At 67.2% G+C, this 23,185-nt stretch overlaps 1 protein-coding gene and 1 long non-coding RNA gene across 2 annotated transcripts in view; both read left to right on the forward strand.

The window, feature by feature from the left end:
• Positions 1-17,118, forward strand: part of ADGRB1 (adhesion G protein-coupled receptor B1) — a 60,462-nt gene extending 43,344 nt beyond the window's left edge. The window contains exons 21-30 of the mRNA XM_035012275.1: positions 198-300; positions 979-1,129; positions 1,708-1,777; positions 3,081-3,147; positions 5,390-5,475; positions 9,734-9,905; positions 12,764-12,859; positions 14,487-14,526; positions 16,671-16,999; positions 17,062-17,118. Coding sequence (XP_034868166.1) covers positions 198-300; positions 979-1,129; positions 1,708-1,777; positions 3,081-3,147; positions 5,390-5,475; positions 9,734-9,905; positions 12,764-12,859; positions 14,487-14,526; positions 16,671-16,999; positions 17,062-17,118 — 1,171 coding nt within the window. The remainder of the gene's footprint in view (positions 1-197; positions 301-978; positions 1,130-1,707; positions 1,778-3,080; positions 3,148-5,389; positions 5,476-9,733; positions 9,906-12,763; positions 12,860-14,486; positions 14,527-16,670; positions 17,000-17,061) is intronic.
• Positions 17,119-17,295: 177 nt separating this feature from the next.
• On the forward strand, positions 17,296-19,445 carry LOC118015269. Its single transcript, XR_004680597.1, has 4 exons — positions 17,296-17,353; positions 18,413-18,448; positions 18,574-18,678; positions 19,363-19,445. It is a non-coding gene; the product is annotated as an uncharacterized LOC118015269 (long non-coding RNA).
• Positions 19,446-23,185: the final 3,740 nt, after the last annotated feature.

The raw sequence follows: 23,185 nt of genomic DNA on the forward strand, positions 1-23,185 counted from the left end.
TGGTGGTGATGGTGGTGGAGGTGATGGTGATTATGGTGATGATGGTGATGGTGGTGGAGGTGGTGGTGGTGGTGGAGGTGATGGTGGAGGTGACGGTGGCAATAGCAGCAATGTCCGCAGGGAGGAGTATGGCCACAGGACCCCAGTTCCCGCGGAGATGAGGCCCCATTGGGCACTGAGCCCGCTCTCTCCCATAGGTACATCCGCTCGGAGCGGTCTGTCATCCTCATCAACTTTTGCTTGTCCATCATCTCCTCCAACGCCCTCATCCTCATCGGGCAGACCCAGACTCGCAATAAGGTATGTGATTTCTGCCCTCCCCTGCACATCCCAGTGCACCCAGGTGGGATGGGGCGATGGTGAGGACCCCAAAAGGATTCCAAGGAAGCTTAGGGAGGAGAGTGCTCCAGCCACATGGAGGCCTTCGTTCTCTGACTGCGGCTGTCCCCTGGTCAGGGCATGGGGACGGGGTGTCTGGAGTCTCCAGCCGGACTGGCACTTTGAGATGGGCCGGTTCGAGCCCCCGTCCCTGGCCCACCATGGGGGCCTGGACTGTCATCTTGTCTGTGTGTTGCCATGTGGCCTTGGGGGTGACTCGCCCTCCCCAGGAATCGAGTTCACCACCTCCCGGGGAAGATGGGCTCACACCAGAGCCTTTGAGCAGGCTCCTGCTGGCATGTGCTGTGTCTCCGGGTGGGTGAGGACTATGGGGCCGGGGGGGTCTCTCTTGCTGGCCACCTGTGGGCCAGGTGGCACACACCCCCAGGGGGCAGGGACCCCAGATGTTCAACAGGCCACCTCGAGGCAGTGGACCAGGTGACCCTTCGGTGGCTTCCTGCTGGGGGGTCTGAGCTCGTGACCACTGCGGACACTGGGCCTGGGCCTCTCCCAGCCTCACCGAGCCCCTCCCGTGGAGCAGGCCTGGGGACGGGTGACCAGGCACCTGCCCCGCCTAACCCGCCCGCCTGCCCCGCCCAGGTGGTGTGCACGCTCGTGGCTGCCTTCCTGCACTTCTCCTTCCTGTCGTCCTTCTGCTGGGTGCTCACCGAGGCCTGGCAGTCCTACATGGCCGTGACAGGCCGCCTCAGGAGCCGCCTCATCCGCAAACGCTTCCTCTGCCTGGGCTGGGGTGAGCGGTGCCAGGCAGGGGTTGGTGGGCCCCCGCCTCTGACCTCTGTCCCCGCCCCTTGCGGCCCCGTCCCCCACCCCCGGCCCTGGCCCCTGCTCGCTGTCCCCGCCCCTTGTGGCCCTGTCACCCCCTCCCAGGCCCCTGCCGCTGACCCTACCCCTTGTGACCCCGTCCCCCCGCCCCTTGCCTTGCCCTCAGCCTCCTGGGGCCTCCATGGGGTTGTCAGGTAAAATGTGATGCTAAGTTCTATTTGAATTTCAGATAATGGGGTTTTTTTTAAGGGTATCCCGTTTGGACACACAATAAAAAGGGTTTCTTTTTTATCTGAAATTCAAGTGTGAGCCGGCGTCCTGCATTTCGTTTGCTGACCTGGCCGCCATGCCTGCAGTCCCGTAGGCCCTCACCCTCATCCACCTCCTGTTCCCTCTCTCTCATGCTCAGCGTGACCCTGTTCAGGGGCTTCAGAGGCACAGTGTGCCCCGACCTCGCCCCATCCGCAGGGCTGGAAGGAGGCAGGGGGCGGACAGGGGCTTGGATGGTGGGGGAACCAACTCCCTTTCTTTCTGGTCCTTCCGCAGGGCTTCCTGCGCTGGTCGTGGCCATTTCTGTGGGATTCACCAAGGCCAAAGGGTACAGCACCATGAACTAGTGAGTCGGGGCAGGGTGGGGATGGGGTGGAGGCCGCCTGGCTCCCCCAGACCCTCCCACTGCCCTAGAAGGTGACAGCTGGCTGGTGCCCGTCTCACAGAGGAGAGCCAAGGCTGGGAGAGGCTGGGGGCCCCGGGACTGGAGGCTGGGGGCTCAGGGCCATCAGAGCTTCCCACCTCCTCCTTAGGTATCCTTGGACGGGTCTGTTAGCCTCAGTTTCCCCTCTGCACCAGTGTGTCCACCCCTGCACAACTATGGTGACAAGGGGGCTGTGTGGCCCCGAGGAGGGCAAGGCAGGTGGTAAGGGGCCTATTTCACAGATGAAGTCAGTGAGGCCCTGAAGGGTCAGCTGGGCCAGGCAGGTCCAGGGGCCTTGAATGCCAAGCCAGGAAGCTCGGGGTTACCCTAAAAGCAGTGTGGCTCCCCAGGGTAGGGGGAGAGGAACCACGGGCTGGAGGGGGGCTGTGGCTACAGGCAGGGAGAGGAATGGGGGAGCCAGAGGCAGGAGGAGGGGTGGATGCAGGTTGCGCAGGCTTGGCTCACCTTGGAGCCCAAGGGGGACAGGCCATGGCTGGGCCCTGGAGCAATGCCCCACGTGGGCAGCAGGGGCAGCGGACGTGAATGAGGATCCAGTTACTGGAACCCCCGTAGGGTGAGTGCCAGGAGGTAACTATGGACACGGCCGCAGAGCTGAGAGGGTCAGGGGTGGGTCAGGGGAACACCAGGGCTTTGAAGGCTGAAGAGGAGTTCGTCTGACAGCGTTGTCGGGGGACCCTCAGGGCAGAGGAAACGGCACGTGAAGACTGCGGTGTCTTCTCTGGGCCCAGGGCTCCTGCGGGCCACCATCCGTGGGGTCCAGGAGATTTGGGGAAGTGTGGCGTGAGGAGGGGCCCGGCCAGACGTGTGAGCAGAGGCCTGGGTGACCCGGCCACGGGGCCTGGGTTGAGTGGGCAGGTGGAGGGCCAGACCAGGGACCCAACCCAGAGCTCTGGCGTCGTGTCCTGAGGAAGGGTCTGTGCATGAGCTTGGGGAGGGTGTAGGAGAGTTGGGAGTCCAGCCTGGGGTGGTCAGGACACCGTCCTTTGTGCCGTGTGGGGGCGAGCAGCCTGCCCCGTGCCTGTTTCTCCCTCCATAAACTGGGGCTCGTGGGGCCACGGGGGCCAGAGGGGGGTGCAGTGTGCTGGTGAGCAGGAGGGCCTGCCGGGTGCTGAGCTCCGTCTGCCGCTCCCCAGCGTCTCATCTGCCCTCCCGGGGGGGTGGGGGCATCACGCCTGGCCACTGACCAGCCTGTCTCCCTCCCCAGCTGCTGGCTCTCCCTGGAGGGGGGACTGTTGTACGCCTTCGTGGGACCGGCCGCCGCTGTCGTGCTGGTACTGACCCCCTCCCCATCGGCCCGGGCTGGGGCCTTGGGCTGGACCCATTGCCCCTTCAGGGTCACCGTGGTCACCGAGGGGTGGATGGCGTTCCTGGCCCCCCCCCGACCTGCCCTCAGTCTACAGGGGTGCGGAGACTGGGCTGGAGTGGGGGCCTTCTCTTTCCGTGAGCACCGCTCGCGTGGGGACCAGGCACTGGCCGTGCACCTGCCAGGAGATCCATGTGGGTTCGGGGGTGAGTGGCCAGCTGAGGGGGGGCGAGTGGACAGATGGCTGACCGGGGCAGCAGGGAGTGCCAGCTCGGCCTGGGGGGTGGGCAGAGCCTGAGGCTGGGGGGCCGGGGCTGGACCTTGCTGCCGCCAGCTGTCACGCTGCGGAGAAGGAAGCAGCTACCTGCTCTCCCTCGCCATGAATTCCCAGACGCCTTCGGGGAGGGATGTGAAACAGGGCCTTGGGACACACGGGGTTACTGCCCCCGAGTTCGGGCTGGGCAGGGGGAGCCGGGCACGGCTGGGGGTCTGCGCCCACCCTGCCTGAGCCCATCGCTCTCCAGCCCTCTGCCCCTCACGCAGGGCCACACACCGCTCCGTGGCTCTGTGCGGGGGCACCCGGGCGCAGGCGCAGGCACGGGGAGGCTGGAGGGCCCCGCGTGGGAGGGTGGAGCGGTGGGCAGCTGGCCTAGCCCGAGGGTCCTGGCTCCTTTATTCCTCGAAGGGAGAGGCCTTCGTGCCATGCATGTCAATGCGGCCCTTCAGAGACCAGGCCAGCTCGCCATTTTAAAGACAGGCAACTCGGGAGCGCGGGAGGCTCAGATGATGGAGGCAGGAGCCCCCAGCCCCACGCCCCCTCCCAGGGTGTCTGCAGGGCAGGGCCAGTGCCGATCTGCCGTGGCCCCCAGCCCAGGGCCCCCTCAGTAACGTGGGGACACGCCGCTCAAGCCGCGCAGAGCCTGCTTCGGGCAGGGTGATGCTGGCTGGTGGCCTGTCCCCCTCTGGCCTTGGCCTTGTCAGAACATGAGGTCACCCAGGAAACATGCCTCCACCCCAGTCAGGCCCTCCGGCGCTGGTGCCCGCATCTGGGAAGTGTCCGTTCGCACAGGGATGAAAGGCAGGGCCTGACCACGGCGGTGTGCGGAGTCAGGGGCGCCCAGGGCCGTGGGGCCGCGGAGAGTCGGCCTCCTTGTACCTCTGCATCCGAGGGGCCTGGGCCAGGCCTCGTTCCTCAGTCAGGCAGCCTCTGCAGAGTGGGAGCCCAGGGGACGGCTTTCGGGGGGCAAAGGAATGAGCTGGGAGCTTCCCCACCAGGAGAAAAGGCCAAAGAGGGGAAACCCCAAGGTCTCCAGGGCCGAGGCAGGGCCGACGGGGGCCCCTTGGGGACAGCTGCTGTTTGCCATAGGCGGTAGCTTGCGGGACGCGAACACCAAGGAGCACTTGCTAGGGTGCTGGCGCCCAGTGGGAAGGGGTCAGGAAAGGTGCCTTGGCAGAGAGCGCAGGAGCAGTGCGCCCCCAGGTAGAGCCTGGACGGGGACAGTGCCCCCGAGACGGCCCTCAAGGTGGGCCCCAGTGAGGGGTGAGCTCCCTGTCGTGGGAGGGATGTAAGGAGCAGGGGTGCTGAGAGGCTGGGGGCCGGCCACAGGGCACGCCTAAGCGTGGAGGCAGCTGGGTCAGCTGAGGTCCCTTCTGTGGTCGGAGCAGGCAGGCACCTGGGAGTGCACTGGAGCCAGCCTGACCTCTGACCCCTGGACAGCAGGAACCCCAGCTCCACAAAGTGCTGCTGACCACCGTGGGGATGGCAGATAGGCCTCTGGGCCGTTCAGGGCAGACCACCCCGGGGATCCAGCCTGTCGGAGGGCCCCCCACATTACCCCTGCACCCCCGCTGGGTCATGCTGGCCCCTTCTCACGTCCACCCCCGCCAGGCAGGCTTCCAGATCCTCATGGAGAGGGTCACGCAGGAGGGTCACATGGGGGGCGTGAGCTGGAACTCCTCGCCCTGAGTGGGGTCTTGGGGCAGAAGGACCCCACCCAACAGCCAGGGCTCTGGGGGGAGCCGGCCAGGCCCAGGAGAAGGCGCTGGGGGCCTGGTGAGCCTGTGCCGTGGCCCCCCTCCTGGCCTGGGGAGTGTGTCCCCAGAGCAGTGCCGCGGGTGGGAGCACACGCCGAGCCCTGGTGTGGAGCCCGGAGCCCGGAGCCCGGAGGGCGGTACCCCACCCCCACACCCGGCTCCTCTCTGCCTGGCAGGTGAACATGGTCATCGGGATCCTGGTGTTCAACAAGCTTGTGTCCAAGGATGGCATCACGGACAAGAAGCTGAAGGAGCGGGCAGGGTAGGGCGGGGCCCGCCAGGGCTCCTCACCTGCCTTGAGTCGAAAAGACCCAGAGCCCACTCACCCCCCGCCAGGCCCCAGAGCAGGCGGGGAAACTGGAGCACAGAGGTCTGTGTAGGCTCACAACCAGCCCCGGCCTTGCCCTGTGCCTCAGTTTCTCCGTCTGGCCTGTGGCAGGTCCTCAGAAACCGTGAAGCCAGTTGTTTTCAGAGACCCTGCCCCTGCAGGGGCCACTGGGGTGGTGGGCGGGAGCCCCCGGCCTCCCCCTTCCCTACCATGGGGCCAGGTGACCCCAAGCGAGTGTGTAACTTGCCCATCCTTATGGTGCCTTCAGCGACAGGAGAGGACAGGGGACAAATCGGGTGTTCCTCCCGCGTGGGGAGCTGAGCCCAGAGAGGGCAGTGCGTGGCCAGAGGGCACGTGGTCCCGAGCGACTGGGCGGTGCCCAGCAGTGCTTGGGACAGGCCTGCTCCTGCAGACCCCCAGAGCATGGGAGCACTGAGGTCACCGAGGGGCCAAGTCCGGGCTGAGACGGACCCCTCTCTCCGTCCTGCCCCAGCCCTCTGAGCCCTCCTCACCTCACCTCTGCCTGCTGCTCCGTTCGTCCCTCTGCCCTGGCTGGTGTGTGTGTGGGGGTCCCACCCTGCTCCCTCTGTGCCCTCCTTGGTGTCTGTCTCTGTCTCTGTCTCCGTCCTCTTCCTGCGCCTCCTGCTTACCCTATAGCTTCAGGACACCATCCCCTGGGGTCCCTGAGGGCTTCTGGTCTTGGTCAGAAGCCTGCTGCACAGCTTTGGAGGAGGTGTGTGATCCGGAAGCTGGCCTCGCCGTCTGTAGGCCGGGGTGCTCCACTCGCTGGGCGCCGTCCCCTGGCATTGGGGACTGACGCGCCCACATGCGTTCCTGGAAGGCCCCGGGCGGTGCGCCAGGCCCCGTTTGGTTTGCTTCCTACAATAACCCCCGAGGCCGGCTCTCCTGTTCCGTTCCCGTTTGTACAGCCGAGAGGACTGAGGTTCAGGCAGGGTGAGCGGCTGGTGGCGGGGAAGGCGCTGGAGTCCGGCGTGTCCGTGTGGCTGGCCGCCGCCTCGGGCCCCGTCCTGGGCGTGCAGCGGGTGCCTCGGCTCAGAACGCTCCTGGCGGCGCCCGCGGGGCCGTGCACAGAGCCCCGCTCCCACACGGACAGGAGGCACCCTGCACACCGCTGTGTGCTTGCTCGCGTGAACACACACACACACACACGGGGCCCGTGGGAGGACGCTGCCCAGCTAGCTCCCCGAACCCCAGCGCACTGGCAGACAGAGCCCTTGCCCCCTGGCTGGGGCGGCACGTGGTCAGGGCAGATTCGGGGGGACCAGAGGGAGGTGGCCGTGGCCTCCCCCTGGGAGTTCTGCTTCTCTGTGCAAACGTGGGCAGATCGGCTTCCCCTCTGCTCCGCACGGGCACGCATGGGTGCTGGACCCGGACCGCCCCCACCTCCCCATGGCTCCCCTGCTTCCCCCGGGAGCCCCCCGCCCCCCAGGACCAGCCTAGGGAGGCGCAGGCCGGATCGCTGCGGTCGGTACGCTCTCTGCCCCCGTCTGTGAGAACAGTGTTTGCTCTTGTCTCAGGCTTTGAATTTCACTTCCAGTCAGCTGCCCCGGGCCCCCTCGGGCGCGCCCTCAAATGTGCCAAGTGTGGAGCTCTCTCTGCGGCCGCCGCCGCCGGTAATGCCATGTTCGTGCGTCTTCGCGCTGACGCACCCGCCGGGCTCCGCTCTCCTCTCAGTTACACTCCGTTTGTTTTAAGCTTTTTCTGTCCTCTCTGTTGCCTCTGCCATCCACTTGGGGGGTCCTCCCCTAGCCGGCCCTTCGCCAGGCTCCTCTCCCCCATCTCCTGGGGCCTTGGGACAAGGCCAACCGGAGGGTCAGTGCTGCCGGGATGGGATGGGGCCGGGTCAGCGTGAGAACGTGCTCGGCTGGCCGGTCATTGGCGTGTGGTCGTGCTGGGGGCTGGGGTGCACTCTGTGTGTGCAGCGTGAATGTGAGAATGTGTGGGTGTGCGTGAGCGTGTAAGCATGTGGGGTGCGTGTGTGAGTGTGCAGGCCCTGCCACACCGTGGTGGCCGCGGGTTCGGGGCAGGACGGGTCCGTTGAGGCAGAAAGCTGTGTTGGGAGGGCCGGCGGGGACAAGGCTCTGGGCGTACGCGCTGTTTGCTTCACGCGCCAGGCTCTGCCCTGGGATAGGCCTGTCACGAGAGCCTTGGGGGCCATTCCCTGAGAGGCCAAGTGGCAGGTTGGAGGCAGCGGCCCTGCCCCCCATCTCCGCTCCTGCCCCTCCCCCGGAAGGCATCGGACTTTCCAAAGGGCGGGGGGGGGTCCCCAGTGCCCCCGGGCCTGCACCCGCTCCTCCCCCCGCCCTCCGCCCTCGCAGAACCCTGCAGAGGCTGGGCTGCAGGAATTCGAGTAGTTTATGCGTCCCCAGGCCCCAGCCACCGGCTACCTGCTTCAGGCCTAGATGTCAGGCCCCAGGCCCCAGGGAGGGTGACTCACAGCAGGATGAGACTTCCCTGGGAGAGGCTCTGCCCTGCCCTCCTGCTCCCAGCATGGCCGGAGAAGGTCTGCTTCAGAAGGGAGGAGGGAGACGAGGCAGGCCCCCCACCCCCGCCATGGGGAGACGCAGAGGTTCGGGGTCGGGGAGGGCAGTGCGCGTAGTCATGGAGGGCCCGCTTCTTCAGGCTCTCCAGCAGGTGCGGAGAGAGGCGGGGCTGGGTGCCGGGATCCCGGCTGGGGGCCTCCACCCTGGAAGGGGAGGTGGGGCGGGTCTTGAAGTCTAGTTTGGAAGCTCGTGCAGTGGCCAGGAGAGGAGAGGTGTGGGGCCTTCAAGGCAACTCCTGGCTCTGGCTCGAGCCACTGGGCGGCTGGGCAGGGAGCCGTCCTGGAGAAGAAACGGGTCTGGGGCCAGGATGGGGACCTGGGTCCTGGAGCAGGGAGGGGGCAGGGAAGGGCAGGGAGAGGGGGGAGGCGGGCCTGTCTTCTGTGCTGGAGCCCAGGCAGGACAGAGAGGACTCGGGAGCCGAGAGCACAGTTCTGGGGAGAGCTCCTGCCCCCACCCCCTGACCAAGGTCCTGCTGCTTTGGGGGTGCTTCTCCAGGCCGGCCTTGAGGTCCTTCCAGCCTCTCTCCCACCGGCCCCGTGCCCCCAGCTCCTTCCTGGTGTTCCTTGTGCCCCTCCCCGCTGCCCACTCCCCACTACCCCTGCCCCACCTCCTCATCCTTCTGACAAGGGCGTCCTGTAAGGCGGGGAGCAGGTGGTCCTGACCTCGGCCCCCACCCCGGGCATGACAGTGGCCCCAGCGGCTCCTCGGAGCCCCTGCACGGCAGTCACCTGCCCGTGGGGGCTTCCGGAGGTCGTCATGGTGGTGAGGGTGGGGTCCGGCCCATTCCCCAGACACCTGCTGCACGCCAGCCGTCCGCGGGCGCCGTCTGCCCTCACCACAGCGCCTCAAGGACGTGGCACGGTGACGGCGCCGTCGGGAAGAGGCAGGCGCAGAGCGGCCGCGATGCAGCCCGCGGTGGCACAGGGAGGTGCCCGGCGGCAGAGGGCAGTGCCTGCCGTGGGCGCCCCTGGAGGCAGCCCCTCCCCTGGGGGCCAGCAGAGCAGGGCCTGCCAAGAGGATGAAGTGCCTGTGGGTCTCTGTCCTCGTCTCTGCCTCCCCACCCTTCTCTGTCTGGCCCTGTCTGTCTGTCTGTCTGTCATCTCTCTCTCCTCCTGGAGCAGCTCTCTGGTCCTCTCTCTTTGTCTCCAGAGCTCAGAGGCTGGCCAAACAACCCCCTCCATGGCCGCCTTATGTTGGGGCCCTGGACCCCTGGCGGGGGGAGGGGCGGGGGCGCCTGAGGGCCCTGGGAGCTGGAACCAGCAGGGGCCGTGGCCCCCCAGCTCCCGCCTCCAGTGTGCCTCCCCTCCTGGGGCCTCCTGGACAGTTAGGAACCTGGGTCTCCCAGAGAGGTCCCTCCCTCCCCGCTGCCCAGCCGCCGGGGATCACCCTCGGAGTCTCCGGTCTCCGCTGTGCCAGGAGCCCTCAGGCCGCTGGGCAGGTCTGGGGGGCGCAGAACGCTGCTCCCCAGGAGGGGCTGCGAGGCTGGTGGGCCGGGTTTCTCTAAGGACTGGAGGGGAGAGGAGGAGAGGAGGTGAAGCCCAGCGGGGGGGCGGGGGTGCCGGGGGTGCCGGGGCGGGGAGGGCGGCCGGGGCCAGGCCTGACGCGGCCGCCCGCTGCACGGTCCACAGGGCCTCGCTCTGGAGCTCCTGTGTGGTGCTTCCCCTGCTGGCCCTGACCTGGATGTCGGCCGTGCTCGCCGTCACCGACCGCCGCTCAGCCCTCTTCCAGATCCTGTTCGCCGTCTTTGACTCGCTGGAGGGCTTCGTCATAGTGATGGTGCACTGCATCCTGCGCAGAGAGGTGGGCCGCGCGGGCGCCCCGCCCCAGCCCTCGGCGGGGCAGATTCTGGGCCCAGCGGGAGGTGGGGGGCGCAGCTTCGGGGCCCCTCACTTCTGTGAGGCGGGGCGGCCCGGCTGCCGGAGCCGCGGCTCCTCAGTGTAAGCGCTTCTTCCCGGCTCGGACCCGGAGGGGGCTCTGTCCTCCTGGGGTCTTTGGGACCGAGGGCCACCGGCACTGTAAGCGGCTTTCAGCACAGCTGAGGCTCCTGTCCTGGCGCCCTCTGGGCCTCTCCCGAAGGGAGCAAGAGATGGCCAGCTGTCCCGGCTGCCGGCTGCCCAGTATGGCAACAGTCAAGGGGACCCGCTCCCATCTCAGGGGGGTCGGGATGTGGAAGAACGTGCTCTTGACACGGATGGAAGAGGTGCCACCGTGAGGCTGGACGAGGCCACGATGGCCGCAGAGGCTGAAGGGGCAGGAGTGGGTGGGCAGACACGTGGAATTATCTCCCCTCGGAACCTCCTAGAGAGATGACGAAGTGATTTTAAAAGCACTTAGATTCGAAGGGATGAGGAGAACAGGGGAAGGGTTTTGCAGCAAACCCCGTGCTTTTGGGGAGAGGAGGACAAGGGGTCCTGAGCTCAGCCCACCCGAGGCAGCCCGGTCGGCAGCGGGTGGGGGGTGGGGCGGGCAGCAGCTGCTTCACATCCTGGAGCCAGAGCGCTTCTAGAAGGGGGGCTCCCAGGCCCTCCGGATGCCCAGGGAAGGTCTGCAGGGGGCGGCTGGTGGTCCGCTTCAGGAGCGGCTTGGACCCCCTCCTGGGCTGGCAGCGCTGCCCCCACCCAGCCTCCCCCACCTGCAGCCCCACTGTCCCAGGTGGGGCCCTGGTCTGGGGGCACCCAGCACAGCTGACAGCATGCTGAGACAGGGACGCGTGAGCTGCACCCTGGCTCTGGGGCACCCCATCGCCTGAGGCCCCCAGGCGGGAGGAGAGGCGAGCGCAGAAAGATGGGAGGACCAGGAGCCCGCGTTTCTGGTGTTGCGACGGCCCCATTGACAAGCTCCCGCTCACAGCCCCTCCTCCCGCCACATGTAAATGTCCAGTTGGGCATGAGCGTCCCCTCTGAAATCCTGAGGACCCGGAGAGCCTGTGCCCGAAAAGCCACAGACCCGAGCAGCCGCGGGCCCCAGGCACAGCCCCAAGCTGGCGTACCCAGAGAGGGGGACCGCCCCTGCTCCCCAGCCCTGCACCCGTGGCTGCCTGGCCCCGGCTGCCTTTACTTGTGCTGGGGGTTCTCACCGCGGGCCACCTGCTGCCCGTCTTCCACACACGGGCCAGCTCCGGGTCAGCACAGGCCTGTCGCTTCGGTGGCGGGTAGCCAGATGCCACACTCCGGCCAGGCTCTAAGGCCCTGCTCTCGGCCCTCGGCTGCCTGGCTTCCAGGAAATGAGAAGGGCAGGCTATCAAGAAGGAACATCCGAGAATAGGAGGGAGCTTGTAGGAATTCAAACCCCGGGAGCAGACGCGGGAATATCCGGAGGGTGGGCCCACGCCGGGGGAGAGTCAGGCGCCCCCGAAGACACACGACTTCCCCATCAGCCCTCTGTGACCTCCCAGGTCCCACACGTGGAGTTTGTGCTACAGGGATCCTGCAGCCAGGGGAAAGTCGGGAGAGGGTCTCCGTTGGGAGGGGTTGAGGAGGCCATGCTGAGGAAGACGGGCCAGGAGCGGGTGGGCAGGGGCGATGCCAGGCAGCTCCGGCCAGCACGGTGGGTGTGGAACATTGGGCAGGTGGACGAGTAAGGTGGTCATCTGAGTCTCCTGGGGGGAACAGAGGGGGTGAGGCTGGCCAGGTGGCCTTCCTGGAGGAGGAGGCCACGAGGCACTTGGGGAGACCATCTGCTCTTCATGCCAGTGGAGAAATGCTTTCCCATCTGCCATCTCCGGGACTGCGGCCTGCCTGCACTGGGCACACTGTAGGTGCTTCGAGATGTTTGCTGGGCAGGTCAGTGAGTGCAAGGACGGGAGGAAGGTGCACCTGCACTCGGCCCAGCGGCCCTGAGGCCAGTGAGGCCCCAGCACTGCCTCTGATCAGCTGTGTGGCTGCGGCGGGGGGGGGGGAACAGGTCCCCAGGTCTGCACTGGGTCTGAGTCTGAGCCAGGAACCCCCGGCGCACCCTCCTCCCGTTCACTCAGGATGCCTCCTCCAGGAAGCCCTCCATGCTTTCGCCACCCCTGTGCCTTCCCTTATTCCCTTTGCACATCGTGGCCGTGAAGCTCAGCTCCTGAGGGTGGGCGGTGCTCACTGCTGCGCCCAGAGCAGGCGGTGGTGGAGACGGTGCTACAGCCGACGCCCTTCGCTCACACTGACCAGCTCTGTCCATCCTCTGCGGGCGAGCTCTGTGCCGGCTGCTTGGGTGGCCCCCGGCACGGAGCCACCATCACCCCCTTTCTGAAGAGTCCGTGGCCATAATGCCTGAGACCTCCCTCGACGGAGCGCACCCCACAGGCGTGCTGTCCCCCCCCAAGGGCCCTTGAGGACGCTCGGGTGGCGCGTCTCCAGGGGAGTGAGGGCAGGGCCCCCCACTTGCCCGGCTGCTGTGGACTCCAGTGCCCTCCTCAGGCTGATGGCCGGTCCGTCCGGACAGACTCCAGCGAGGAGGGCTGCAGCACGTTCACGGGGGTCCGGAGCTCCCTGACTTTGGAATTTCACACCCATGAAGGGCACAGAGAGCATCTCCGAGAGGGAAGGGCGGCGGGCACCCCCCCTACAGGCCACCCTCGCAGAGACCCCACCCCGTGCTGCTCGCCCTTACCTTCCCGCCATCCCACGAGGATGCCGTCTGGGGCTGCTGGGGACCGCTCTGTTCTCTCTCCCCAGGTCCAAGACGCCGTGAAGTGCCGCGTGGTGGACCGCCAGGAGGAGGGCAACGGGGACTCGGGGGGCTCCTTCCAGAACGGCCATGCCCAGCTCATGGTAGGGCTCAGAGCTTGGTGCCCCCAGCGGTGCCGCCTCACGCTGCTCAGAGCTGCTCTGGGCTCCAGCAGTCCTTGGGAAGAGCTCCGAGCCCAGTCTGAGGCTGGGCACACTGAGGCTCACCAAGGTGACGTCCCCGGCCCAGGGTCTGAGGGCGGGCAGGACCAGATGGTGAGAGTCTGGCTGGGGATGGCATCGGCGCACCCCCACCCCCGCTACCACAGGGCCCTCGCCCAGATGCCAGCCTCGGGGGGCTGTCGCCTCAGCTGCTGCCCTCCTGCGCCCTGTACCTCTCGTGCCCCCCTTGTTGCCCTCCAGCCTGGCCAGGATGGGACTGGGCTCCCTCGGTCTCCAGCCGGGAGACCAGCCCTGGCCTGTCCCCCCCCACCCCCCGCCGTGGCCTTGTCCCAGCCACGTCCCCTTGGGCCCCCAGCATCACACCTGGCGTGCATCCTGAGGCACGGCATGGCCCTCCCACCCTGCTGCCCGCCTCGCAGGTGTCCACTAAGATGCCACCTCCAGGGAGCCCTCCCTGGCCGCCCGCCCCCACTCTTGCCACCAGGCCTCCTGTTCAGGTCCTGGTGGCATCCTGGCTGAATTCTCCACATTGTTGCTGGTGCCCCTGGCGTGCCGTGAGCCCGGCAGGCAGGGGGTGCTCATTCAGTCCTTGGGGTGCCCAGCCTCCTCATGGTGGTTGTGAGCATCACAGGCAGGGCCTCAGCAAATGCTGGCTGTCGGACCTGGGGAGGCTACTTGGGTCCTCAGGGGCGAGGGCAAGGGTCCCAGACCCCCAGGCACTGCTCCCGGCCCGACCTGTGACCTCAAGCCGACCTCCGCGTTTGCAGAGGGGGAGCCTCTGGTTTTCCACAGCCCCAGGAGGAGGCCCCGCCCCCGCCAGTGGCCCCGCCCACCGGGCTCTCTGGGGGCGGGGCCTGGGTCACCCACTGTCGCCTGCGCCCGTCCCAGGCTGGTAGGGGGCAGGTGCTCTAGCAGGGAACTCCGCCACTGCTCAAGGGACAGCTGGTCTCACCCCAGCACCGACATCTGTGTCCGCAGCCTGTTCTGCTTCTCTGGCCGGCTGGCCTCCATTTCCTCATGCCCGGGGCTGTGGTGAGGACTACAGGTGACATCCTGCACACTGGCAGGTGGCGGCCTGGGCGGCAGGGGCTCTGGCGGGAGACCCTCTGTGCCCCCCGCCCCATCGGGGGCCGTGAGGGACAGAGCGAGGGGGTCTTGGGCTGCAGGCCCAGGGGCCAGCGGTTGGGGGAGACTGAGCCAGGGGTGCCAGAGCGTCAGTGAGCTGCAGTGGGACCAGCCTCCCGCTTCCCAGCTAAGCCACAGGCGCCGGGAAGGAGCCCCCGTGCACACACGTGTACACGCACACACGCGTGTGTGCACACAGGCAAGAGCGCGCGGGCGCGGGGCCCCCCACCAGGGCCCACGTGAACACACGAGCACACGGGCAGCCTTGAGCTCGTGGCCCCCGTCAGCACTCAGGAGCCTGCACACACGTGTGCACGCACCCCCCTCCGAGGTACAGCTCCAGCTCGGCCGCTTCCCGCCAGCCCGCAGGCAGCCCTGCCTGCTCGCTCGCAGGCCCTCACCCCTCCCCGCCTCTGTCTTGCAGACTGACTTCGAGAAGGACGTGGATCTGGCCTGTAGATCAGGTGAGCGCCTGCCAGGTGAGAGCGACAGGTGGCCCTCGCCTGGGCCCACTTGCTTCCTTTCCTTTTCTCTGTGCGTCTGTCTGTCCATCTGTCTGTCCTCATCCCACCACCCGCACAGTGAGGTTGGATCAGACCCTCCCCCGGGAGGCCTGGTCAGCACAGGGCCCGGCCGCACCAGCCATTTTCTGCCTCCCCTCCCACTGCCCTGAGGCTGCAGGCAGGGCCTGTGGAAAACTGTCCTGGAGCTCAGGCTCAGCAGGGGTGAGGCCCATGCTGCGCGGGCGGAGCTCTTAGCCCAGGAGCAGACCCTGGGGTCCCCTGCGCTGGGCCTGGCCCTGTCCTCTCCCCGCCGTGCCCCCTGCCTCAGCAGCCACACACACTTCCGTTCTTTGCTGTCCACGCTCTTCACTGGGGCAGTGAGGCTGCCCACCTCCACCCTGCCACCCAGCTCGCCACCCACCCCTGCCTGCCCTCCCTCAGGGCCCACGCTCTGTGTGGTCTTCATGTCTTCATCCCCAGTCCATCCACGGGAGGGTCGGTCACGCTTTCAGACCCGGGGGTGGGTGGATAGCAGTGGGAGCGGGGGGAGAACAGGGAGAAGGACTTACCACTGAGCCCTAGGCTAGCGCTGAGTTTCCTGGAACCAAGTGGAAAAAGGGACTCAATTGCCCAATGAGAGGGAGCCCCTCAAGGGTCACTGTTCTGTGAGCTGGGCGTCTGAGGCAGTGACAGGCAGTATCTTCCGGAGTGGAGAACCAGCTGGCCACACTGCCTTGCATCTGTCAGATATTTGCGGAGCATCTTCTCTAGAGACAGCCGTGGGGGCAGGGCCTGGAACAGCCGCAGGTTGGCAGTGTCAGCTGCTGCCAGGTGGAGCCGGGAGGGCTTCCTGGAGGAGGTGGCCTCTGGTTGGGTTGAACGGAGGACTGGACAGAATGGTCTTCCACCTTCTGTCTTGGTCTTAGGCAGCCTTCCTGAGCGGTGGCCCCAAGACTCGGGGGCCTTCAGAGGCTGGGGCCCAGCCCTGCTCGGGTTGTCCTGGCCTCTCTGAGCCTCCGATTTCTTCCTTGTCAGTAAGCTGGCCCAGCTGGGCCTGTGGCCTCTCAAGCACCTAGTGGCTGGGGGCCAGGTTGGGGGTGAGGGGGGCACACCGGCTGTGACTGGGGGTCTAGAGGATGTGGGGCTGAGTATGCGGGAGACCTGCAGCTGGGTTTGTGCAGGGGAGGGGCACCCTGGGTCCACGGGGCTTAGCGCTCACTCAGGCAGACCAAGAGACCTCAGTAGGGGAACGCAGGTTTGGCGGGTAAGATGGCAGGTCCCCTGCTGGGCCGCCCCGAGGATGTTGGCGCCTGGAGGCTGGAGATGAGAGGGGGCCCGGCCCTGTCTGAGAGGAGGGAGAGGACCAGGGAGGGGGTGGCGAGTGACCGTCTGCTGGGAGGGTGTGTGCTCGTGGGGCGGCTGCAGGAAGCAGCTAACACGCGCTGCTGGCATTCGGGGGCTGGGCAAGTCTGTGGCTGGGTGCCTGTGCACCCAGCCAGCAAGGACAGGGCCCTGCGGTCACAGCAAGCTTCTGGGGACGGGCCCTGAGTGGGGCGCGGGTGGGCAGCTGGGCCTGGCAGCCGTGTGCTCTCCACGGGCCAGTGAGGCTGGACTGACCGGTAGGAGTGGGGCAGGGGGTGGGCCGGCGGGAGCCCGGGTCAGGGGTCATGCATCCCTGTCCCCCCGCAGCCGAACAGAAGTGGGCAGCTAGGCGTACGGGACACGGCACCCGGGATGGGCCGCCCTGCCCCCCCACCGTGAGGAGCTGTGTCCCTGCACTTCCCAGAAGCGAGGGCTGGCTCCGGGCCAACGGGGCCCCCCAGCTGCCAGGGAGTGCACTATGTGGGTGGTGGTCATTTGTCCTCCCGTGTGCGGGGCAGACAGGAGCACCCCACGTTCCAGCCTTGTTAGAAGAGGCAAAGGAAACCCAGCCGCCCCAGAGGCACATACCACATGGTGGCCCCCTGACCAAGGCAGAGGGTGGCCTGCGAGGGGCCCCAGGCGCTGGGAACCACAGCTTCAGGGCTGTCAGAGGGGGTGTGCCCGATCGGGCCCTGGCCCGGGCACCCCCGAGGCCGGCCTGACCGCCTCGCCTGTCCCCACAGTGCTGAACAAGGACATTGCGGCCTGCCGCACGGCCACGATCACGGGCACACTCAAGCGGCCGTCGCTGCCCGAGGAGGAGAAGCTAAAGCTAGCCCACGCCAAGGCGCCCCCCGCCAACTTCAACAGCCTGCCAGCCAACGTGTCCAAGCTGCACCTGCACGGCTCGCCCCGCTGCCCGGGCGGCCCCCTGCCCGACTTCCCCAACCACTCACTGACCCTCAAGAAGGACAGGGCACCCAAGTCCTCCTTTGCCGGTGATGGGGACATCTTCAAGAAGCTGGACTCGGAGCTGAGCCGGGCCCAGGAGAAGGCCCTGGACACCAGCTACGTAATCCTGCCCACGGCCACAGCCACGCTGCGGCCCAAGCCCCAGGAGGAGCCCAAGCACAGCATCCACATCGATCAGATGCCCCAGACCCGCCTCATCCACCTCAACATGGCACCTGATGCCGGCCTCCCTGCCCGCAGCCCACCCACCCGCCAGCCCCCAGGCGGTGGGCCCCCGGAGGCCCCCCCTGCCCAGCCCCCACCGCCCCCACCCCCCCCACCCCCGCCACCCACCCTGGAGCCAGCGCCCCCCAGCCTGGGGGAGCCTGGGGAGCCTGCTGCCCACCCGGGGCCCAGCTCGGGGGCCGGGACCAGGAACGAGAACGTCTCCACCTTGTCCGTGAGCTCCCTGGAGGTGAGGGCAGCCCAGGGGCCCCGGGGGCAGGGCGTGCCGCGGGCAATGCTGGTTTGGGCTGCAGCCAGTGTTAGGAAGTCCAGGCCTGGGAATGCTGGGGGCCAGTGTCCCGGCTCCCCCCTGCTAGAAGGCGTCCCTTGACAAGAAGGGGGACATGCTGGGGAGCTGGCTACTGACAGGGCGTGCCCGAGGACCACCCCCCGCCCCCGCCATCCTCATCCTGTTCTCTAGCCACGCTGCCCCTGGCGCTGCTGGGCCCTCGTGACAGGGAGCTTCTGGCCTGCGCCAAAACGGGGGTCTCTCCCATTGCAGAGAGGCCCACCAAGCTGGACTTGAGCCAGCTTGAGTCTAGCCCCTTCTGTGGTTGTGGTCAGGGCAGCAAGTCCCTCCTTAGACCAACCTGAAACTTAGACTTGACCCCAAGCCCACCCAGCCTGTGCAGCATGGGGCTCAGAGACTCGATTGGAGGAGCTTGCCGAGCACCCTCAGGGAGCCCCACCCTCCCCATGGGGCCATGCTCCCACCTCCTGGCTCACTGCCTCTGTGGCCCCCCGGCTGCGCTGCTGCCCTGCGTCCAATGCTCCTTGTCCCTGGGGGCATGTTCTGGGCAGGCTAAGCCCGATACCCTTGCCCAGCACTGGCACTGGCCTGGAGGCAGGAGATGGCCCAGGGGACAGTCCGGCTCCTGTCAGCTGGGACAGAAAGTGATGAAGAGCTTCTGCAGGTTCACCCCCACTCGGGACCTGGAATACCAGAGCCCCAGGTTGTCATGGGGCAGAGAGCCCCCTTGGGACTGTCACTGCCCTCTGGGGCCGTGCCTCCTGTCCACCCTCTTCCCGCAGAGCCCTCCGGCTGGGCCCCCACTGTCTAAGGCAGCGGGTGGCCTGAAAGGGGCCCTCAGAGGCGTGTCCCCCAGGGCTTGGCTGAGACCCCAAGAGGAGGCCTGGGGTGAGGGGTCCCTAGTCTCCCCCATCCTCAGGCAAGGAGGGGCCGGGACCTGCGGCCCAGGAGGTTTTAGGGAACGGCTTGCCAATGGGCACAAACCTCTTCTCCCCACAGCGGCGGAAATCGCGGTATGCAGAACTGGACTTCGAGGTGGGTCCTGGCGTCCCCTCCCCCACACGGCCGGGCTGGAGGTGCTCTGAGCCCTTCCAGCAGGCAGGGAGGGGCAGGGCAGTCCCCCTCCGGGCTCAGGCTCCGCCACCCCTCCCGACCCGCAGAAAATCATGCACACGCGGAAGCGGCACCAGGACATGTTTCAGGACCTGAACCGGAAGCTGCAGCACGCGGAGAAGGACAAGGAGGTGCTGGGCCCAGACAGCAAGGTCTGGAGGCGGGCGGGGCCCTGGGGTGCTGGGTGGGGTGGCGGCGCGGGGCGGGGCACTCCGGGAGAGCCCTTAGGTAAGGCTGTCTCCTGCCCTTCTTCTTCCCACCCTCCCCATTCATTCGTTCTTTCCTGCCACCTTTCCTGGAGACTGGCCTGACCTGGCCCATGCTAGACCCTGGAGGGCAGGGCAAGCCAACGGGAAGGCCCTGGGGAGGGGGGAGACTGTCTGGAGGGGTGGGGGCGTGCGACTCCTGGGGCCCCGTCTGGAGGGCTGGGGGTGCAGTGACTCCTGGGGCTCCGTCTGGAGGACTGGGGGTGCAGTGACTCCTGGGGCCCCGTCTGGAGGGCTGGGGGTGCACCGACTTTGGGGCCCTGTCTGGAGGGGTGGGCCGTGCACTGGCGAATGGTCAGGCTGCCTCCCAAGGAAGACCACGGCCAAGGGAGTGGTGCCAGACAGCTGCCCTTCACCGCAGGCCTTCTCCCCCCACCCCCAGTGCCGACCCCACAGTGGGAGGCGCTCTGCTCCTGGGTCACCTGGGATCTCCCCCCACTCCCCGCCTCTCCGCTGTCTCGGGCCCCTTCTTCTCTGTTCTGACTGTCGCCTGCATTCTTTCCCTGCTCCCCATCTGATTTTGCTCCGTGGCCTCCCTCACGGCCCCTCCCTCCGCCCACTGGCCAGCAGCCAGAAAAGCAGCAGACACCCAACAAGCGGCCCTGGGAGAGCCTTCGGAAAGCCCATGGGACGCCTGCGTGGGTGAAGAAGGAACTGGAGCCGCTGCCGCCGTCCCCACTGGAGCTGCGGAGCGTGGAGTGGGAGAAGTCGGGCGCCACGATCCCGCTAGTGGGCCAGGACATCATCGACCTCCAGACTGAGGTCTGAGCAGGTGGGCGGCAGCCACGCACCGGGCCACGAGGAGGGATGCTGCTCTGCCCGCTCCTGCTACGGGACGGGCACAGACATGCTCTCGGGCTGTGGGCCAGGCCCGCGTCCCGGCCTCAGGGTGCTCGGACGGCGGCCCTGCGGAGGCCCGCCCTGCTGGGACCAGAGCCAGACGGGACAGGAGGCACCAGCGGCCCGCGGGGGCACAGGGCTCCAGAGGCCGGAAGGTGCCTCAGACTCTGCCCTCCTCCAGCCCAGCGCCGGCGGGCAGGCGGGCGGGCCGCGGACAGGGGCCAGGCCAGGTGCGGCCAGCATCCCCGGGATGCCTGCCGAGCTGCCCCAGCAGAGGACCAGCCTGCTTGGCCCAGCTGGCCTGGCACCATTTTTTAGACATCCCTACCCCTCGGGAAGCAGCCCCCCCCCCCACCTTTCCAGGGCCCGGGGCCCCTCCCCAGACCCAGGTGGAGAGCACAGCCCTCGCTCACCTGCGCAGACCCCAGGGGCAGGACTAGAAGCCCACTCCGGGAAGAGCAGGGGTGGGGAATCTATTTTTTCTCTCCTTTTCTTTTCTTCAATAAAAAGAATTAAAAACCCACATCCCGTCTGTGTGGTCTTCCTCCGTGCTGCCCAAGCCACAGCCCCATGGCTTTCGCGGAGCGGCCTTGGGTCCTTCCATGGGGGTCAAAAGGGCCCGGGAGGCCTGGTGGGCACGGGGCTCCACCCCTGCACCCTGCCTGGGAGTCAGGAGCCCACGCTGTGTGGACCTTGGCCCCCAGGCCCACGGTCGTGTGGCCCCAGGGGTGCTATGAGGAAACTGATGGGGACCCTCGGATGCTGGGCTCCCTTGCTCCCCTTCCCCCAGACTTTTAGACCCACAAGGGGTCGTTGGCGTGTGATGTCCCTGTGCCCTTGCCTTTGCCCGGGGGAGGGGGGAGGCAATCTGAGACTGGGGCAGAGTACGTGGAGGGAGGGAGGGAGCCGGGGCCCCGCTCCTTCCAGCTGGCCTTGGTGTGCCCAAGATCTCCTCCAGGACCCTGGCCCTCTGCCTCACCCCTGGCCCACGCACCTCCCCCTTGGTCCTGAGGCAGGCGTGAGAGACAAATGTGGACATGCCCAGAGCCGCGCCCCCTGCTCCATCCTGCCCTGCCCTCTGCCACCTCCCACCTTGGCCCGTGGCCCACAGCTTGCCTGGTTTCTGAGCCTGAACCTTTTGAGAAGCTCGTCCCTGCGAGCGGAAATGCTTGCCTCTCCTCGGTGTTTCCAGCAGGGGACAGCCTGAGCCCACGCAGAGAGCCCAGCCAGGCGCTGCGAGGCTGGGAGGGGCGGTGAGCCAGGCTCCGCCCCCAGGCTGCGCGTCCCACCGCGGGCAGCGGAGTCCACTGGCCCAAAGAGGGGGTGCACAGGTGGGCTGTTGGAAGGCCCCAGCACCCTGAGATTACGGCCCCCCAACCACGTCATTCAAGATGAACACAATGCCAAGCCCACTGAAAAGTGGGGGAACTGCCTGGCGTGGGTTCCCACAGCGCCTGGCCCGCCACTCTGGACTGCCTCAGGCCACGAGCACAAGGGACCGAGGATGGAGAGGGGCCACTGGTGACCAGCATGGCTGCTGGGGGGAGTGGGCAGCCAGGAGGGGATGGCACAGCCACGCAGGCACGCAAGAGCCCGCCTCTCAGCCATGGTCCTGAACACTTCAAAACGCCAACTTTGTTTGGTGAGATTTGGCAGCAAAACCTAAGCCCAGCGAGGCTTGTTAGAGTTCATTTGACCACTAGATGCGACCACGCACATTCGAGGGTGGCGCGGCCGGGCGCTGGCCGGTATCTTACCGGTACCACATGCACGCTCTCCACCCGGAGATGCCTCGGACTCCAAGCCCCACTGGCCTGGGGGTGCAGACGAGGGCGGGGGCCTCATGCCCCCACGGATGCCGAAGGAAGCCGGAGGGCCCCGAAGGAAGCTGGGGTCCAGGTAAGGGGAGCACCGAGTGCAGGGCGCCCCGCTGCCTTTGTGGAGTGACCTGACCCCCCCTGCCCTGCTCACGCACGCCACAGAAAACCTGGAAGAAACGACCCAATCGGGGTGGACCCAGGCCACGTGCTCCCTGCCTGCGATGGGAGTGGCTCGGATGGTGTGAACGGGGGCTCAGGCTCCCCTCCATCCTAGCTCCCGCCAAGAGGGCCCTGTCCTTCCAGGAGAGGCCACATCCTCTGTTCTGCCCGGGCCCCACATTCCTGGCTGTTCAGGGCATCATGGCCACCTGGCATGAGGATGGAGCCCGGAAATCGCTGTCCTCTCTCCCGCCCACCGCGCAGGAAGCCTGCTGGGGACGTTCCCACCGGATTCGTCAAAACCACTGGGCCCTGCATGGGTCTGCCTCCAGTGCCTTCCGTGGTGACCCCCAGGTGCGCGGAGCTGGTCTCTGGCTCGCCCTCTGTTCATCCAGCTGTTCCCACAGCTGTGCTCTTGGGCTGGACAAGGCAGGGTCCTGACTCCCTCTCCAGATGAGGAAACGGAGACCGGGTGTCGGGTGTCGGAGTGAGGCTTCCCTGCAGGGGTGGGGGGCAGGTAGTGAGCCCAGCTCCCCGGCCTTAATCCCTGGACACTCCCCTCGGTGGGGAGGTCACCCAAGGGCAGCCACGGGCCTCCCTCTGCTGTTCCCTCCACCACAAGCTGCTCCTTTCCCTGGACCTTGTTTTCCTCATGGTCTCGGCCCCTTTGTACCCGCGCTGTCCTCCTCGGCCCTTCGAGACTGCCTCCTAGGCCACCCTTCCCCTGCCGTCAGGGACCACCATGCCCCGAGGATGGGGCTGGCGATGGCAGTGGTCACCGTGGCGGGCAGGAACATGTGCAGCCAAAGCTGGTGGGGACGCTTTTGTGGGGTTGGGGAGGGATTCTCGTGCTGGTGGTGGTGCCTCCGGATGGCAAGGACAATGTCCCCAGGCCACCCTGTCCCCCGCACCCACAGACAGGAGGAGCTCCTGGAGGGGGGCCTGACGGACGGAAGGTACACGGATGGGTACATAAGGGCCGTGACGAGGGCCTGAGTCCCCTGGGGGGGGGGCAGGGCGTGCTGGACGCGGCCACACTCCTGTCACCCAGGCAAGCGGCCCCTGCGCGAGTGGCCCTTCCTCTGGGCAGGTGGAGACTCTTCCTGGAAAAGCCTTCACATCCACCCCTCCCAGCCCTCCCGGACCCAGCCAGCAGCAAGCCCGGACCGTCGGGAAGTCCCTCTTCCTGTCCAACCTCTGGCCAGCCGCTAGCCGCAGTGTGAGAGGCTCCTGTCCCCAGCAGCAGACTGTTCTAGTTCTTACTTCCTCCGTCCCTCCCTCCATCCGTCTGCTCCACAACCACACAGTGGGGCCACACCGCAGCATCCTCGGGCTCCTCCCGGCCATGTTCAAGGTGAAGGACCCGTCTCCAGGCTCCCATCACCTCCCCAGGCCCCGCGTCCCACATGGGCTTGCCTCCACAGAGAAGTGAATCCTCAGGGAGCCTCACGGTCCAGGACTTGTTCCAGAACCTTCCAGTAGCCGTGAGTGCCTTCCTATCCCTGCTCCACACCCCCCCCCCCCAGCCCTCTGGGACCTCCTCCTGAACCTGGAGCTTTGTCTGGGGAACGTGG

The sequence above is a fragment of the Mirounga leonina genome, unplaced genomic scaffold, assembly GCF_011800145.1.
Source record: "Mirounga leonina isolate KUSES-001 unplaced genomic scaffold, KU_Mleo_1.0 Mir_165, whole genome shotgun sequence".
Taxonomy (NCBI): domain Eukaryota; kingdom Metazoa; phylum Chordata; class Mammalia; order Carnivora; family Phocidae; genus Mirounga; species Mirounga leonina.